General features: G+C 39.4%; 1 protein-coding gene across 1 annotated transcript; it reads right to left on the bottom strand.

The window, feature by feature from the left end:
- Positions 1-12,055: 12,055 nt before the first annotated feature.
- Positions 12,056-13,075, bottom strand: LOC130466814 (uncharacterized). The gene is made up of 2 exons (XM_056835397.1): positions 12,733-13,075; positions 12,056-12,640 (listed from the first exon to the last, which is right to left on the bottom strand). Exons 1-2 carry the CDS (start codon positions 13,064-13,066, stop codon positions 12,570-12,572), a joined length of 405 nt encoding a protein of 134 aa, XP_056691375.1. The 5' UTR covers positions 13,067-13,075; the 3' UTR covers positions 12,056-12,569.
- Between the last annotated feature and the right edge of the window lie 5,597 nt (positions 13,076-18,672).

Below are 18,672 nucleotides of genomic sequence, written 5' to 3'. Positions count from 1 at the left end.
TTCTCTTATATACAGGAATACAATTAAAATCGATACTAAATAAAGGGATAAAATATGGTCAATATGCTTCATACTTTATTGAAAAAGAGTTGTGTGCTATTTGATTGCTCTTTGTTTGGTATGAAGAGTAATAACTTATGGAATTAAAATGCAGGTAATGTCCTGACCGTCCCAAGTACATGGGCCCCTTCTCAGGGCAGACCACATCATACCTTACTGGTGAAATCCCCATCATGGGATACTTCTGGACTATCAGTAGACCCCGAAAACCTTCGTAAGGAACCGTGAGATGTGAGCTCAAGGTCATCAACTCTTGGTGGGATATGCTTAGTGCCCTGCGCTGTGTATTCCCCGAACTCTTGTCAAAGAGAGGTGTCAGATTGGGTGAAGTCGCATGGTTTAAGGACGGATCCCTAATAGGAACCCAATACTTGATACCAGATTTTTGTTTGTCTGTCGAAGTTAAAACACAACACGCTTGGTTGTCTGCATCAGCCAAACATGTTGAAGAATTAGTAAGTCTTACTACCTCTCTACTTCTCTTGTGTTTTTTTACAATGTGTTTATTGTGATGCATTATTTCTTATCAATTACATCCTTTAATGTGTTCTCTAGGCCTGTCGTCCCTGTGTGCAAAAAACATTGTAGTGTAGCTCAATTGTTGTTATTGTTATCAGTTACATCTCTTTGGAAACCTCTGTATATTGTTCGTTATGATTGTTGGATTTTGTGTATACGATCATTCAATTCAACTCAGTTTCTGGTCAACTATTCTTTGATTCAAGTTCCTATTTTGTACTGGTACTTATAATCAACCTGCAAATTCTTGCACCTCCGAAAAATATTCCTCATAGCATCTGTATCACAGGTTTAGATATGGCATCCACAAGACCAAATCATTTGCATCTCTGATGATCTAACTTTTGTTCACGCATTAAGGATATCAAATTTGACTCTTAATTGAGACTCATTTCTTATGTTTTTGGGTGTGCAGATGGTTATATTGGGATGGTTCTTTTGTGGACATGATTTTGTTATGTTATGATACATATGAACAACATAAATCATGCGGAAAAACCTATATGCCAGGATTCAAATTAATTGCACATAATCAAATAATTAGTCTATGATGCATACACTTTGAAGCGTGCCCTCCCTAGCTGCACTCGAACCGAACAAGAACAAGTCTTTAGGACTCCAAGTGTCTTCCCTCCGTAGAAAGTCCACAGCACGTCCGAATCCGCCCTAAGATTGACCAACTAGAATCGCCCTTAAGGCACTAGGAATTTTCGGCTAATGTGGGGAACAATATGACTGAATTTTGCTCTCAAAATGTCACTCTGAATACTTGAAACTCTCGTCCATAAATTGTGAACCTAGGCACATATTTATAGGGGTATGGAAAGGAAATTGGAATCCTATTAGGATACTAATTAGCTTAATTAGAATTTCATTAAAACTCTTTTTAACTAATTCTATCCATTAGGATTAGGAATTAATCATTGAATGAACCCCATTAAATTTAGGATTTGTATCGAACACAAACGCACACGAGCCACGCCCTTGCAGGTGCTCAGCCCGCGCAAGCCATGCGGCCCACGCAAGCCTCGCAGCCCATGCGAGCAGCGCAGCTCGCAGCCCACCCGTGCGCGCGCCTTGGCCTGCTGGGCCTGGCCTTGCGCTGGGCCTGGCGTGGCCTTGGCTGCCTTGTGTTGGCGCGCTTGTCATGTTGGACGCGGGCCTGGCTTCGTGTTGGGCCTTCGTCTAGCAAGTCTCGTCCGATGCTAATTCGTACGACGCGGTTCCGATTAATTTCCCGATTCCAGAATTTATTTCCGATACGAACAATATTTAATATTTCCGATTCCGGAATTAATTTCCGTTTCGAACAAATATTTAATATTTCCGTTTCCGGAATTATTTTCCGATTCCAATAATATTTCCTATTCCGACAATATTTCCGTTTCCGGCAATATTTCAGATTCCGGCAATATTTCCATTTCCGATAATATTTTCCGATACGTACCATGTTTCCGTTTCCGGCAACATCTACGACTTGGATAATATTTATATTTCTGATACGATCCATATTTCCGTTTCCGGCAATATCATCGTTTCCGGAGTATTCATTGTTTGCCTTTGACGATCTTAGCTCCCACTGAAACCAAGATCCGTCGATTACGAATATGCATAGATGGAGTATTTAATGCCATTAAATACTTGATCAGTTTACGTACTATTTGTGTGACCCTACGGGTTCAGTCAAGAGTAAGCTGTGGATTAATATCATTAATTCCACTTGAACTATAGCGACCTCTAGCTAGGCATTCAACTCACTTGATCTCACTGAATTTATTAACTTGTTAATTAATACTGAACCGCATTTATTAGACTTAACATTAAATGCATACTTGGACCAAGGGCATTATTTCCTCCAGTCTCCCACTTGTCCTTAGGGACAAGAGTGCATTTCCTAATTCCTTTGTCACTCGATGCTTGCTCTTGAACATAAGGTAAGAGTTGTCATCCTTATTATGTCCAGAGGTGTTTCTCGGTTTCAGAGTTCAACTGATCAAATAAACAGATAATCATAGCCTATGATTCATCCGAGCACGGCCATGCATTTTACAGTTTCTAGCTCTCCGAGTGGCCTTGTACAACTTTTAGCATCTCATCCCGATTTATGGGAGGACAATCCCAATCTTGCGATCTTGAGATTAGACTTCGTTTGATAGGTGATTACCTGAGCGTTGCCTATATAGCCTCCTTTTACGGTGCGACGGTTTACAACGTCAAAGTAAGCAGTTCTCAAACAAGTAATCTCAAATCACTCAGGTATTGAGGATTTAGTGTCTAATAATTTTAATGAAATTTACTTATGACAGATTTTCATCTCTTACAGTAAAGTTTCATAGGTCTGTCCGATACTAGTCTTCCCAAAGTAAGTATCTTTGCAAATGATTACGACATTGCCATGTCCACATAGTTCAAGAAACAGAACTATTAGTCATCTTGAATTCTAGTCGTCTAACGTTTTCTATGCGTCCATCTTTATAGAAAACTCCGACCATCATCATTTAATAAACCACAAATTAAATGGACTCATCATCATAGAAATCATCATTTCCTATTCGTCCATCTTTATAGAAAACTCAGACCATCATCATAGAAATCTTGAATATTTCGTCAAATTGAATGGACTCATCATTTAATAAACCACAAATTAAGTGGAAAAATTAATTCTATTCATTTATGTGAATGATTAACCAATAATGTTTTACAAAGTATTAAACTCTAAAACTTTAAAACATTAAATAAGGACATTAAAGCCATTCTCCAATATGCTTGATTCCCATAGCTGCAGTGTGCGAGTTGTGCTTCGCCTGCGGCAGAGGTTTAGTTAATGGATCTGAGATGTTGTCATCAGTTCCAATCTTGCTTATCTCGACTTCTTTTCTTTCAACGAACTCTCGTAGAAGGTGAAATCTACGAAGGGCATGCTTGACTCTCTGGTGGTGCCTAGGCTCCTTTGCCTGTGCAATAGCTCCATTTTTATCACAATACAGAGCTATTGGTCCTTTAATGGAGGGGACTACACCATGTTCACCTATGAACTTCCTTAGCCATATAGCTTCCTTTGCTGCTTCATGTGCAGCAATGTACTCCGCTTCAGTTTTAGAATCCGCAATGGTGCTTTGCATAGCACTTTTCTAGCTTACTGCGCCTCCGTTGAGGCAGAAGACAAACCCAGACTGTGATCTGAAATCATCTTTGTCGGTTTGGAAACTTGCGTCCCTATAGCCTTTAACAATTAATTCATCATCTCCACCATAGACCAGGAAATCATCTTTGTGCCTTTTCAAGTACTTCAGAATGTTCTTGGCAGCAGTCCAATGTGCCTCTCCTGGGTCTGAATGGTATCTGCTCGTAGCACTGAGTGCATACGCAACATCCGGGCGTGTACATATCATAGAATACATTATTGAACCAATCAATGATGCGTATGGAATCCCACTCATTCGTCTACGCTCATCAAGTGTTTTTGGGCACTGAGTCTTGCTTAGAGTCATTCCATGACACATGGGCAGGTAGCCTCGCTTGGAGTCTGCCATCTTGAACCTTTCAAGCACCTTATTGATATAAGTTCTTTGACTAAGTCCAATCATCCTTTTAGATCTATCTATGTAAATCTTGATGCCCAGTATGTACTGTGCTTCTCCTAGATCCTTCATCGAAAAACATTTCCGAAGCCAAATCTTGACAGAGTTCAACATAGGAATGTCATTTCCAATAAGTAATATGTCGTGGACATATAATACTAGAAAAGAAATTTTGCTCCCACTGACCTTCTTGATACACAAGATTCATCTGCGTTCTTGATGAAACCAAAGTCACTGACTGCTTCATCAAAACGTATATTCCAGCTCCTTGATGCTTGCATACCTTTTTGGCATTCTTTGGATCCTCAAAACCCTCAAGCTGTGTCATAAACACAGTTTCTTTTAAAATGCCATTTAAGAAAGCGGTTTTGACATCCATCTGCCATATTTCGTAATCGTAATATGCAACGATTGCTAACATTATCTGAATAGAATTTAGCATTGCGACTGTTGAAAAGGTTTCATCGTAATCCACACCGTGGACTTGCCTGTAACCTTTTGCAACCAATCTAGCTTTGAAAACTTCAAGTTTCCCATCCTTGTCCTTTTTCAGTTTGAAAACCCATTTTCTTCCTATGGCTTGGTAGCCATCTGGCAAATCGACCAAATCCCAAACTTGGTTTTCAAACATGGAGTCTAATTCAGATTGCATGGCTTCATGCAATTGCCTGGATCTAGGGCTCGTCATAGCTTGTTTGTAAGTCGCAGGTACATCACTTTCAAGTAATAGAACATCATAGCTCTCGTTCGTCAAAATACCTAAGTACCTTTCCGGTTGAGACCTATATCTCTGCGATCTACGCGGGTTTACATTTCTAGATGGTCCATGATTCTCACCAGATTCTTCTAAAGATCTCTGAGTTTCATCCTGAATGTCTTCTTGAGCATTCTCTAGAGTTTGTTGTTCGACTCGAATTTCTTCGAGGTCTACTTTTCTCCCACTTGTCATTTTGGAAATGTGATCCTTTTCCAAAAAGATACCATCTCGAGCAACAAACACCTTGTTCTCAGATGTATTGTAGAAGTAATACCCCTTTGTTTCCTTTGGGTAGCCCACAAGGATACATTTTTCAGATTTTGGATGAAGTTTGTCTGAAATTAATCGTTTGACGTATACTTCACATCCCCAAATCTTAAGAAAAGACACTTTTGGAGGCTTTCCAAACCATAGCTCATATGGGTCTTTTCAACAGCTTTAGACGGAGCTCTATTTATAGTGAGTGCAGCTGTATTTAGTGCATGTCCCCAAAATTCTATTGGAAGTTCGGCCTGACCCATCATTGATCTAACCATGTCTAGAAAGTTCTGTTCCTCCGTTCCGACACACAGTTCCATTGTGGTGTACCAGGAGGAGTCAGTTCTGATAGAATTCCACATTCTTTCAGATGGTCATCAAATTCATAGCTCAGATATTCACCGCCTCTGTCAGACCGCAGTGCCTTAATCTTCTTGCCTAATTGATTCTCTACTTCACTCTGAAATTCCTTGAATTTGTCAAAGGATTCAGACTTATGCTTCATTAGGTAGACAAAACCATATGTACTGAAGTCATCTGTGAAAGTGATAAAGTAGCTGAAACCACCTCTAGCATTTGTACTCATTGGTCCACATACATCTGTATGGATTAAACCCAATAGTTCAGTTGCTCTTTCTCCAACTTTAGAGAAAGGTTGCTTTGTCATTTTGCCAAGTAAACATGATTCGCACTTACCAAAATCCTCTAAGTCAAATGGTTCTAGAATTCCTTCATTTTGAAGTCTTTCTATGCGTTTCAAGTTAATATGGCCTAATCGATAATGCCACAGATAGCTGAGATCTGAATCATCCTTTTTGGCCTTTTTGGTATTTATGTTATAAACTTGTTTGTCGTGATCTAATAAATAAAGTCCATTGACTAATCTAGCAGATCCATAAAACATCTCTTTAAAATAAAACGAACAACTATTGTCTTTTATTAAAAAGGAAAATCCCTTAGCATCTAAGCAAGAAACAGAAATGATGTTTTTAGTAAGACTTGGAACATGGAAACAATCTTCCAGTTCCAAAACTAGCCCAGAGGGTAACGACAAATAATAAGTTCATGCAGCGATCCGTGCTCCATTTCCCACTCATAGGTCAACTTCACCCTTGCTTGACCTTCTACTTCTTCTTAGTCCCTGTGAATTGGAACATAAGTGTGAGCCACAATCTTTATCTAATACCCAAGAAGTTGAATTAGCAAGCATTCAGATTCAGAAGTGGGTTGGCTCACCTTCTTCTTTTCAGATTTGGTGCCGCCTGGCTGCTTAGTCTGGCTGGCCTTGTTGCCACCTTTCTTAGCATTCCTCTTCTTTCCAGATTTCTTGAACTTGCCCCCACGCACCATAAGCACATCTTGCTTATCACTTTTGAGCGTCTTTTCAGCGGTCTTCAACATACCGTGAAGCTCAGTGAGCGTTTTGTCCAGACTATTCATACTGTAGTTCAGCTTGAACTGATCATACCCGCTATGAAGAGAATGGAGGATGGTGTCTACATCCATTTCCTGAGAGAATTTCTGATCCAGCCGACTCATATTCTCAATGAGTCCAATCATTTTGAGAACATGTGGACTTACGGGCTCGCTTTTCTTAAGCTTGGTCTCAAGAATTTGCCTATGAGTCTCGAATCTTTCGACTCGAGCCAGATCTTGGAATATGTTCTTTAACTCACTGATGATCGTGAAAGCATCTGAGTTGATAAACGTTTTCTGTAGATCTGCACTCATGGTTGCAAGCATTAGACATTTCACATCCTTGTTGGCATCAATCCAATGATTGAGGGCTGCCTGAGTGACCCCGTCGCCCGCGGCTTCGGCATCGCCTCTTCCAGGACATACTCCTTTTCTTCCTGCATAAGAACTATTTGCAAGTTCCTTTGCCAGTCAAGGAAGTTTTTCCCGTTCAATTTCTCCTTTTCGAGAATTGATCGAATGTTGAATGAATTGTTGTTTGCCATAGTTTAAAACTACAATTGAAAAAGAATAAACAAATAAATAATCATTCACAGTTTCTCTTAATAAACTCAAATTCTAGCATACATGCATAATTTAATGTTCATTTAGCATTTTATTCAAGTTATGTGTTCCGGAAGGTGTGAATAAAATGATTCCAAGACCCTAAAACCATTGAAGAATTAAGCACATTATGTATTTAGACTCAATTCTAAAATATTTTAGGTAAGCAAAAGCCTTTTGCTAATAGTCTAGAAACTACTCTTGGTTGATAGGTACGTCTAAGAACTTATTAGGAAAACCTATCGAATTTGCCACGACATAAAAGGACTCCTTACTTATATCGTTGAGTTTCACCAAAACTAACATGTACTCACAATTATTTGTGTACCTTACCCCTTTAGAATCAATAAGTAACACCTCGCTATGGCGGAAAACTATTACTAAGATTGATGTAAAGGTTATCCAAGTAAGTGTTATTTTGGCATGACACCTTTTAACTCAATTTTTAAGTTTGGAACTTAAGGCTCTTACTATGTTGGTTAGATTTTAAGTGAACTAAAATCCTTAATCATGCAACATAATCAAGTCATAATCTCATGCATAATTAAGACATATTTAAAAGCAATAAATAACTTAAAGCATGCATAAGATATAAATGTGATCTAGTATGGCCCGACTTCATCTTGAAGCTTCAACTTCAAAGTCCGTCTTGAAAATGGATTGGATACTCCGTCTTGAATTTCACCATGGGAGGCACCATTTTCTTCAAATAGGGTAAGCTATAATTAAACTAATTACAACTATTCGATGGTACGCAGACCATATTTAAAAGCAATAAAATTTGATACTTTAGACCAATATTACATTCAAATTAATGGTACGCAGACCATATTTTCTATCCTATTTGGGCCATACTAGTCACTTTCAATAACCTGCAAAACAATACATATACAATATATACCATTCACCCATTCATTATCATGAATGACCCACATAGTTGGTTAGTAAAAACACATGTTATGCATCACATAAATATTTGCAACAATTAATCAAGGGCACCAATAATCTACCAATTATTCAGTCCTTATTAATTCTAATCAACTTGTTTTAACCTTAAAGGATTGTAGACCTAATCAAGAGTTTATGACTAAAGGCTCCCACTTAAACCAATAACTTTATATACTTTACTAATTTTAAACATAAAATTGTATTTCTAGTCTAACCGGAAACATACAAGTTTAATTAAAATTTAAAGCTCATATAAAATTATAATCGAATCCATTTAATTTATTTTCGTTGAATTAAATGAATTTAAATTAATTCAACGTTTTAATTTTAGTAAAATAATTAGTATAAATTAAAATTTATAATAATTATAATAATCAAAATTAAATTCCGAGAAAACAATTTAAATTTTTAATTTTAAAGTTAATTAAAATTATTTCCGAGCTGAAAATCTAAAATTAAAATCAAAACGTATCAATCGTCGCAAGACGAGGCACTTGGGCTTGCGCCCAAACCCCATCGAGCTACGAGGCTGCTGCGCCGCGTACGACCGATCGCTGCACAAGGCACGAGCAACAGCGCCACACGCACACGCAGCCATCGCTGGCCACGCTGCGGGCAGCCCTGTGCTTCGTCGCGTATGCTTGCTTGCTTGAGCGAGCCAGGCGCGCTGTGGCGCAGCCACATCGCTGCCCACACGCGTCTTGCTCGTCGCTTGTGCCTTGCCCCATCGCCCTCGCCCATCGCACAGCACACACGCCCAGGCACTGGGCCTTGCTTGTCGCTCGCTGCATTCGTACCGCACGGGCGACGAGCTCCCTTGCTCGTCGTCGCGTGCCCGCACTATACAACACCCCTTAAGGGTAACACATAGCGTCCATTACTTTGTGCGTGCAACATTTATGAGCGTTTTTCATAAAAATTTAAAAATTTTAATTTAAAATTAACGACAAATTAATAAATCATATTAATTTCATAATTTTAAGGCGAAAAATCGAAAATTTATTAATCAATTAATTTCCGATTAACATGGATTCAAATCTAGGTCATAAAAATTTAAAATTTATCATAAATTAACAATTTTTATGGTGGTTTTTAATCATGGATACCTAATTAAATCGTCAATTAATTATGAAAATCAAATAAAATTCTAAATTATTCGAATTTCAACAAATTAATTACAATTACAAATTAGGTTGTATAATTAACAAGCTTAGGCATTCAAATTTGTTAAACATATAGAGTAGGTCAATCAAAAATTCAAGATTTAACAACAAGGATCGCAAAAATTCAATTTAACATCTTAAAATTACAAACTTTTGCGTTCGAAAAACTAAAACCTCCGAAAAGTCATAGTTAGGCTTCGAATTTGGGAATTCTGGGTTCGGCCGAAAAGGAGTGTTTTTGTCAAGTGTTTAGAATGCCTTTTACATGCGGAATTGACACAAAAATCACTCGATTTGGTTGAGTAACGAAGAAACTGCCGAAAAACTGCGTACATATAATTAAATAAACGCAATTTGCAATTAATTAACAATTACGAAAATTAATCACCCCTTTTAATTCTTTGCAAATTTATAAAATTTAACCATGTTAAGAAATTATTGATCATGCAATTAATAAGAGGCTCGTGATACCACTGTTATGTTATGATACATATGAACAACATAAATCATGCGGAAAAACCTATATGTCAGGATTCAAATTAATTGCACATAATCAAATAATTAGTCTAGGATGCATACACTTTGTAGCGTGCCCTCCCTAGCTGCGCCCGAACCGAACAAGAACAAGTCTTTAGGACTCCAAGTGTCGTCCCTCCGTAGAAAGTCCACAGCACGTCCGGATCCACCTTATGATTGACCAACTAGAATCGCCCTTAAGGTACTAGGAATTTTCGGCTAATATGGGCAACAATATGACTGAATTTTGCTCTTAAAATGTCACTCTGAATACTTGAAACTCTCGTCCATAAATTGTGAACCTAGGCACATATTTATAGGGGTATGGAAAGGGAATTGGAATCCTATTAGGATACTAATTACCTTAATTAGAATTTCATTAAAACTCTTTTTAACTAATTCTATCCATTAGGATTAGGAATTAATCATTGAATGAATCCCATTAGATTTAGGATTTGTATCGAACACAAACGCACACGAGCCACGCCCTTGCGGGTGCTCAGCCCGCGCAATCCTTACGGCCCACGCGAGCAGCGCAGCTCGCAGCCCACCCGTGCGCGCGCCTTGGCCTGCTGAGCCTGGCCTTGCGCTGGGCCTGGCGTGGCCTTGGCTGCCATGTGTTGGCGCGCTTGGCTTGCTGGACGCGGGCCTGGCTTCGTGCTGGGCCTTTGTCTAGCGAGTCTCGTCCGATGCTAATTCGTACGACGCGCTTCCGATTAATTTCCCGATTCCGAAATTTATTTCCGATACAAACAATATTTAATATTTCCGATTCCGGAATTAATTTCCGTTTCGGACAAATATTTAATATTTCCGTTTCCGGAATTATTTTCCGATTCCAATAATATTTCCGATTCCGACAATATTTTTGTTTCCAGCAATATTTCCATTTCCGATAACATTTTCCGATACGTACCATGTTTCCGTCTCCGGCAACATCTACGATTTGGATAATATTTATATTTCCGATACGATCCATATTTCCGTTTCCGGCAATATCATCGTTTCCGGAGTATTCATTTTTTGCCTTTGACGATCTTAGCTCCCACTGAAACCAAGATCCGTCGATTCCGAATATCCATAGATGGAGTATTTAATGCCATTAAATACTTGATCCGTTTACGTACTATTTGTGTGACCCTACGGGTTCAGTCAAGAGTAAACTGTGGATTAATATCATTAACGGTTTTTTCATGAAATGCCCCTGAGGTTTGCAATAATGCACCAAATACACCTGCGCGTTTCAAAATTCATAAAATACCCCTATTTAATCAAAACTGTTCACCAAATACCCCTATTATGACTTTCCGTTAGTCCTCCGTTAAGTCATGTTTAAAATTCATAAAATACACCTAAATATAAAGGTTTTGCATAGTATACACCTATTTGTAAAGTTCTTTGCACCAAATACCCAAACTTCATAATTTGAATCCAGCGGCTAGTTTTAATTCAATATAGCCGTTATGTTCATGCTGCCTATAAGTAAGGCTGTTGTTCACTTGACTTGCTCCATGTTTAGCCCTCTATTTCCTAAATAGCCATGAGTTCTAATTCAAAAACCGGATCCTCTTCCATCCCAAATTTGTCATACCTAAGAGTTCCAAATAAAAACTGCAATTGTGGGAGAAGATTTGCAATTAGGAGCTCGGAAACGGCTAAAAATCCGCAAAAGCTTTACTACAAGTGTGATCCTTGTGATAATTTCAAGTGGTGCAAAGGTTTTGTTGAGCAGACATTTGATGAAGCTCAAAGCAAGGGAAACAGAGCTGATGAAAACAGGGGAATGCAAGAAGAAAACAGGGGAATGCAAGAAGGAAGCAGGGGAATGCATGAAGAGTTGAAGCTATTGAAGAAGAAACTGAAACAACAGAAACAACAATTCAAGTTTGCAATAAAAATTGGTGTAATAATGTTTGCATTTCTAATTTGGATAGCAATGAAGTAGAGTTGTAACAAATTTCAAGCAATAACATCACTTGTTTAAGCATATGAGCTTTACAAAAACTGATTTCTAAGTGGACAAATGCCACTGAAACTGCACAAAAACATCTTGTCTAAGCAATTGTGTTCTTTCCAAAAAGTGATACTAACTGTAAATTGCCTAAGCTATTTTAACTTTGTGCACCTACAATTCACCAAAAACTGACTAACTTTTAACTTTGTGCATGGTTAAGTTGCTGTGTTTGCTCTTTTCCTCCCCCTTGGACCCCCTTGTGATGTACTTGCTCCTGCTGCTGCTGAAGTGCTTGGTCCAGTGCTTGGTCCTCCATTCTTACATGTCCTTGAGTTATGACCAAACTCCCTGCACTTTCCACATTTCACATTGCTGTTCCTCTTCCCCTTCCTGGGTTCATTTGGTCCTCTCTTTCTCTTCTTAGCAGGTCTGCCAGCTTGTCTTTTGATGACTGGAGGCTGAATGGTAGGGAGAGAAAAGTTAGGCCACTGTGTTGGGTCTGACATGGGGTGAATATGGTCTGCATATGTAAGCTTGTATGCAGCAGACTTGAAGAATGGGGAGACAAAATCAATGGGGTTCAGCCTTTGGTCATAAATCACCCTGAGTGCATGCTTGCAGGGGATTCCAGAAATTTGCCACTTCCCACACCCACAGCTTCTAGTTGATAACCTGATGGGGAAGTTCACATGTGCATCTCTGACCTCGAATTCCCCCCCACCACAGGCTGTAGCATAGCAGAACCTAGACTCTCCTGTTCTTTCATCCACCTCTTTCTTGGCATACTCAGTCAACTAACCATCCTCCATATCAATTGCCATGTCAAATCTTGCCCCAACCCTCTCCATACACCACTTTCTGATTGCTGTACAACAACACAACAACATACATCATTATACACAGAACATCACAAACATCACAAAATAAAGGAACAGAACATGAAGTGGTGAGCTATACCTTCCAACAATGAGAATACAGGCATGTCTCTGTATGGTTTTGTGCATGCATTGAATGACTCCACAAAGTTTGTTGTGTTGTGATCACAACAAACAGCAGGGTCAAACATATGCCTGGACCACTGCTCCTGGCATGTGTCCAAGTATGCAGCAGCATTTGGATCATGAGCAGTGATCTTCTCTAATGCTTTACCATACACATACTCATTGTGTGCATTTGCAGCTATCCAAAACAGTTTGAAGAAAGCAGATCCACTAAATCCATTGTTTTTGCAATTCATGTACAAGTGTTGGCAGCAAACTCTCCTAGTAGCTCTAGGAAAAGTATCTCTCATTGCCAAGTCAACTCCCTACACAGAATATGTTCATTTTAGGCCAATCATATCTGTTGCAATATTATAAAATTGAAACAAAAAAGGAGCAAAATAAACATATACCTTCATCCTGTCACTGATGAAGGTCCAATCATCTTTGTTGCAACCCTCTTGCTCAAACATCAAAGCTATGTGATCCATGATGCAATAACAACCACATTGCAGTCATCCTAAAGGGAAAATTTAAGAAAAAAAAACATGAATTTCGATTCAACCAACAACAATTCATCAATAAACAACCACAATCATGATCACAATGAAATTCAACAGGTCACAATCACAACTTACAACTAACCAAACAATTATTCACAACAAATCCAAGGAATAACTAACTTCTAACCAATCAATTAATCTCAACTGACAATTTCAAAAAATCACTGACAATTTCGCAAAACCCTAACCCTAATCAATTTCGCGAAAAAATTGTACTTTACAAGCAAAATAAATCAGCGAAGAAGGGATTATTACCTTGAAGTAGATAATCCAACTAGGAAAAAGGCCCTTGTTCGTCCACTGCACCCGAAGCTCTAAATCGCCTCCAAGTTGCCCCCTTTTTGTCGCGAATTCACCAAACGAACACCCACGAACTCGCCAAAAGAGAACGCAACAAATTTCACTAAATTCTTGAAGATCTACCCAGAATTTTGTCAGTTACAGTAGAATTGATGAGGGTTGAAGAACAGGGGAAAGGAGAGAGAAAGAAGAGAAGTTGAGAAGTTTTTTTTTTTTTTTGGAATTTCAGTCACAATTGTTACCTAAATCGCGCCAAACAACAATTAAGGGCAAATTGGTAAAACGTCACCAACGGCAAGCTAACGTCCGTTAAATCCAGGAGCATTTAATGAACAGTACGGAACTTTAGGGGTATTTTATGAATTTTGAAACGCGCAGGTGTATTTGGTGCATTATTGCAAACCTCAGGGGCATTTCATGAAAAAACCGTATCATTAATTCCACTTGAACTGAAGCGACCTCTAGCTAGGCATTCAGCTCACTTGATCTCACTGAATTTATTAACTTGTTAATTAATACTGAACCGCATTTATTAGACTTAACATTAAATTCATACTTGGACCAAAGGCATTATTTCCTTCAGATTTATATGTATATATATATATATACATATATATATATATATATATATATATATATATATATATATATATATATATATATATATATATATATATATATATATATATATATATATATATATATATATAGAGAGAGAGAGAGAGAGAGAGAGAGAGAGAGAGAGAGAGGGAGAGAGAGAGAGAGAGAATCGGGATCTGGTGAGAACCACCCCTTAAGATGAGAACTAAGAACTAATCTCAGCCGTCGATCAATTCAATCCAACATCTCATATTTCACCCGCTCAAATCAGAAAATTAAGGGTATTTTCGTAAGTTTCACACGCCGAATGACATCCTTACCTCAATTACAATTCTCATATTACTTTCTCTCTCTTCCTTCAACTTTCTCTCTCCTCCTCCAAATCTTCTTACTTTGCGATTTCCCATTCTTCGACTTCACCGATTCTCATCCTCCTGCAAATCCTTGCATCTTCTTTGATTTCACCTTCGTCATTTTTCTTCGAATAAGAAGTTCAGGTATTAGATTTACATTTCTTTTGGTTTTGGATTGATTTTTTTGTCATTTGATTCGTTTTTTCTGATATGTTTATCGATATTATTGAATGTGGTTTACAACTGAGGGTTTGGATTAATTTTGATTACTTGTATAATTTTTCTTCGAATTAGTCTATTTTGATTATGTATTCGTTATTTTGCTAATTCTATGATGTTCTTTGAATTTTAGATTTTTAGGGTTTCAATTTGGTCTCAACATATTATTTTCAATTTTACTGAAGATTTGTTAATGTTGAAGATTAGGAGAGTGTGATTAGTTGGGCTGTGTCTTGACATGAAGATATTTACACTCTTTTCTAGATGAATGGGTAACTCCTTATAATATTTAAGAGGGACTCCCTAACTAGTTGGCTTTCCCGTATTCTTTTCAGGTATAGCATATTCTTAATATTGCATTATTGGCTTATCACCTACTTCAAGGAGAAGTAGTAGTGTTGTAGTTGTAGATTTGTGGTTGTGGAGGTGAATGCATCTAGTATAGTCATGCAGCTGGTGGTGCTTGGGTGTTTAGTGCTGGTTGGAAGCGGGGGCAATGGTTATTGATGGTGTGAGGCTAGTTGTTGGTCTGCTGCTACGAGGAGATGGAAGAGTTGGTCATGCAATTCTCCTTCAGTAATAAGCCCTTAAGATAATACTCCTTTTTATTTAATTTTCATGCATTGAATCTTCTACTCTAGTCAAGATGTAGTAATGATATTCTGTCTGTAGTATGGTTCAAAGGGTACTTCATGTTCTAGCCGGTTCTTGCTCCATCACATTTTTATTTACTCCAAAAAATTGTAATGACCATGTTAACAGACTTTAAATTGCTAATATGTCAACTTAGGGGCTTGTTAGTGCTGGTGGTTCTGTTTTGTTACATTTCTGTTTTTAGTTGTTCTTTTGATAAGCTGATGGTAGACTGTTTTGCTTCTCTTCTTCTGTTGTTGGTTATAGATGTTGGCAGGGGGGTGATTAATATAGGTTGGTTGTTTATTGGTATGATTGCTGCAGTACTGCCACAACTCAATCATTGGTTGTTTCTGCTGGTTTTTATAGTTAGGGTCTGCAATCTAGTTCTTGGGCTCAGTCCTGGTCAACTTTGGCCAAGTTAGTGTTGTAGTACTGCAGCTCATTCAGCCAAACGAGTAATTCTTGAAAACCCCTCCGGCCTTAGCCCATAAAGATGCTAAATATATGACCTTGTCCCACAATAACTCATTATTTTTTTGGCATGATGTGTTGGTAGTTCTTGTCCGAGTCAGCTCATTACCCTTGTTGACTTTTGCTTCTCAACGATTCTCATTTTCTTTTTTATGTTTTAGTTTTTTGTTTGTTGAATTTTTAGGCTTGTCGATGTGCAAGGGAGGGATGCCTCTCTGTTTTATTAAGTAAAAAGGAAATACAATAAATAACACTAGCCTACTAGATCAAAGGTAGAGTGATGTGGGTAAAAATACCCTGCCAACATGGCCCAATTACATCTCGCCACGTGGCACGCCCCAGCTGGCAGGTTGTCCACCTGTCATCAGTAATAGAACCTTCGAAGTACGATTCATGGCTGAGGTAATGGACACGTACACTCAATCTTTGAAGCCCATGGCGCAAAAAAGGGAATGTTGTGACAAGGACACTTGTCATGTCACCATTGCCTGACCAATCATATGCCCTCTTTCTAGAGTTTTTCCCCCAAAGGGAAATGATATAAATACTCTTAATTCCCAAGAAAGAAGGACACAAGTACCTAGATAAAAAATACATTCAAGTTCACACTAGTAAATGCTTTCTTTTTGCTAAATATTTCTTCTTTAAAAACCCTAATCTTACTTAAGCATCGGAGGGAATATTCCTACGGGAATATTCTTGTTTTGCAGGGAACGCAACCCGATGTGGATTGGACTTGGCTCTACATGGAACCGGATACCTCCTCGTTATCGATCATTGGAAAAACTCCCACAACATTTGGCGCCGTCTGTGGGGAGGTAAGGTAACATGGTAGACGTCCAGCACTTCGGAGACGTGCCCATCAATCGCAACGAAGGGAATGAAGCCACAATGACTGATGACCGTCCTCCTCGAGGGAGGGAAGAGAGAAGCAACCGCTCCATAGGGAAGGACGACCGTCCCGACCCTCCGCCTGAGCAACAACACCCCGAACAAGTGATAGTGGAAGATGAGACTGGCCAACCTCTACACCCTCTAGGTGGTCACTTAAGGGCCGACGCCGATCCGGTGTCAGCGGGATAACTCAAAGATATTCTGGTCGGATTCAAGGAGCAGATGGACACTCTCCAAGATGAAATTAGATCCATCCGTTCTCAGTCTCACGGGACGGGAGTACCGTTCTTTAATGGAGTCACCAGGTCCAATGACTGGCGGCAAGACCAAGCTCGAAATGACGAACGCGACAGGCATTTCGAATGAACTAGAACTTCATTTCAACCTGTGGCTCCACGTCGAATCTTACCAACTACTCGGCCTGATCCGGGACCGTCCAGAAGAGTACCTGTGATTCAGCTAGACAGACCCCAAGAAACTGAGTTATTTGACACCGACTCCACCCCCGTTATGGATGACTCACCTCTTGCTGCTCCCTCGCGCCGTCAATCAAGAACCAATATGAGTCATGCAGGCAGCGGGCGGCGTAAAGTCTCACACATCAGGAGACAAGACCCAATATGTCACACTCAACAGGGATTAGCCGGCCTCATTCTTGATTACACCACCCCTTTTTGTGCTGATATTATGAATGCACCTAAGGAGGTTAAAGTCAAGCTGCCAGCTATTGACGCCTATGACGGCACCTCTAATCCTGATGTGCATCTCCTGGCTTATCGTCACCATATGTATGTCCAAGGAACCACTGAAGCAACTTGGTGCAAATACTTCCCGGCCACTTTGAAAGGCGTCGCCTCAAAATGGTTCGAGAAATTGCCTGCTGGAACGATCAACACTTACGCAGAGTTAGAAATGTTGTTTTCTGCAAGGTTCATGGCCTATAAAGAGGAAAAGAAAACGAGCATGCACTTGGGCCGCATACAGCAAGGAAAAGATGAGTCCCTTCGAAGCTGTGTGCGGCATTTTAATTTGGAATCAGGGAAAATTCCGGATATGCCTGACGGAGTGGATTTCGTAACTTTTTTAGAGGTCTCAAGAAGGGTTCCTTCAAGTTTGATTTGGTTAAGAAGAGTGTGAGAACCATGGAAAATGCCTTGGACGAAGCCAAATATTTTATCCATAGCACAGAAATTTGTTTCGTCCCAAAAGAGTCTAAGGGGACAGAGGCCTCAGATCACCCCCAACGCAAGGATAAATCAGATAATAAGACCAACCGTCCAAATGGGATATGGGCCATTGAGAAGAAGGGGTATCAGGCCAACTCCTCGACGGGACAGAAGAGAGGATGACCCTACGATAAAGAGAAGTTTGAGTATAACAGAGATCTTTACACTATATTACTAGACGTCAGCAATAGGTATGAGATCGATCGTCCGTTCCCCATGAAGTCACCGGTTGAAACTCGGGACAGCACCCTTTATTGCGAATTCCATTGTGACGTGAGGCATGATACAAAAGATTGCAAGAGCTTACGCAGGGCTCTTAATGGATTGGCCGCCAAGGGTTTTCTAAAGTCATTTCTCAGCACAAATACAGGGGGGAATGGGAAAAAGTTCTATAAGAAGAGTAAATCTCCATCATACCGCCGTGATGATAATGACACAGATCCAGAATATATAGCGGTAATCTCAGGAGGTCTGGTCGCTGGGGATCCGACGATGAAAGGGCAAATATATTATGCAAGCTGGTTGGGCCAGGTAATGCTGTCAGGCAAGGCGCCAATGAATCACTTCCCAAAGGTGGAAATCTGTGAGGCCGATAGAGGAAAGATAGCAACCCCCCATGACAATCCTCTGGTTATTGAGTTGAAGGTGGCGAACC

Source organism: Spinacia oleracea, chromosome 2, assembly GCF_020520425.1.
Source record: "Spinacia oleracea cultivar Varoflay chromosome 2, BTI_SOV_V1, whole genome shotgun sequence".
Taxonomy (NCBI): Eukaryota; Viridiplantae; Streptophyta; class Magnoliopsida; order Caryophyllales; family Amaranthaceae; genus Spinacia; species Spinacia oleracea.
This window is presented reverse-complemented; position numbering and strand designations above follow the sequence as displayed.